The sequence below is a fragment of the Pteropus vampyrus genome, unplaced genomic scaffold, assembly GCF_000151845.1.
Source record: "Pteropus vampyrus isolate Shadow unplaced genomic scaffold, Pvam_2.0 Scaffold12564, whole genome shotgun sequence".
Lineage (NCBI taxonomy): Eukaryota > Metazoa > Chordata > Mammalia > Chiroptera > Pteropodidae > Pteropus > Pteropus vampyrus.
The window spans coordinates 1-866 of record NW_011901345.1 but is presented as its reverse complement, the minus strand read 5'-3'; the positions used below and the strand labels follow the sequence as shown (position 1 = coordinate 866).

Genomic DNA, 866 nt, shown 5'->3' with positions numbered 1-866 from the left:
GGAGGCGGAGGCAGGAAGACGGCCTGCCCAGTTAGAGCCCCGTGTGACCTCAGTCTCTGCCCCTCCCCCGAGCCTCCGTCCCCGCCCCCCAGGCCTTTGCACCTGCCGCGCACCCGGGCGCCCCGCGCCCCTCCGCTGCCCCGCAGGCCCCACCTGGAGGAGCACGATGTCGTTCAGCAGCTCCCTGGCGTTGAAACCGTTTTCAAAGACCCGCTGGACGGCGAAGATCTGCCGGGTGGACTCCCGCTGCCTCAGGTTGTGTGCCCCCAGCACCGCCTGCACTGTCTGGGAATTCCTGCAGGCGGCGCGGGTGCGGGAGGGGACTCGAGGTGGCCCCGGGGAACTGGGGCGGCAGACAGACCCCAGAACCCAGCAGAGCGGAGCCCCACGCCCACGGGAGCTACGCCCACGGGAGCCACGCCCCCGGGACAGGTACCTGGGCCCACTGGTTGAGCGCCCCCTCTTGGGCCGTTAGTGGGGTCCCCTGGAGGAGCCTGGGCCCTGGCCTCATCCCCCTTTGACAGACGCGGAAAAGAAGGGTCTGAGGACGGAAGGCGCCCACCCGAGGGGTCACTCACATGCCGTTCACACAGTGTGCAGCCGACATGACGAAGTTGGGGGCCACCAGGGTACCGCCGCAGAAGTGGCCTCCCCGCCGCTGCAGGGACACCATGAAGGGCCAGGCATGGGGCTGGGCCGGCCGGCCGCCCACGATCTCAGAGGCCAGCGTGGGGCCTAGGGACACCGGGGGTCAGGGACGGTGAGTGCCGTGGGGGCGCCCACCCCTCCGGGCCCGTCTGCCCTCAAGCCCCCACAGGTCAGGGCCCTTCACGTGCTTGTCGCCAGACGAAACCGAGGCACAGAGC

At 70.7% G+C, this 866-nt stretch overlaps 1 protein-coding gene across 1 annotated transcript; it reads right to left on the bottom strand.

The window, feature by feature from the left end:
• Positions 1–113: 113 nt before the first annotated feature.
• LOC105310826 (neutrophil elastase) lies at positions 114–751 on the bottom strand (the record flags this gene model as incomplete). The annotated part of the gene is made up of 2 exons (XM_011386929.2): positions 114–295; positions 579–751. Coding segments are annotated over 2 exons (355 nt in total), but the record flags the coding sequence as incomplete, so codon positions are not given.
• Between the last annotated feature and the right edge of the window lie 115 nt (positions 752–866).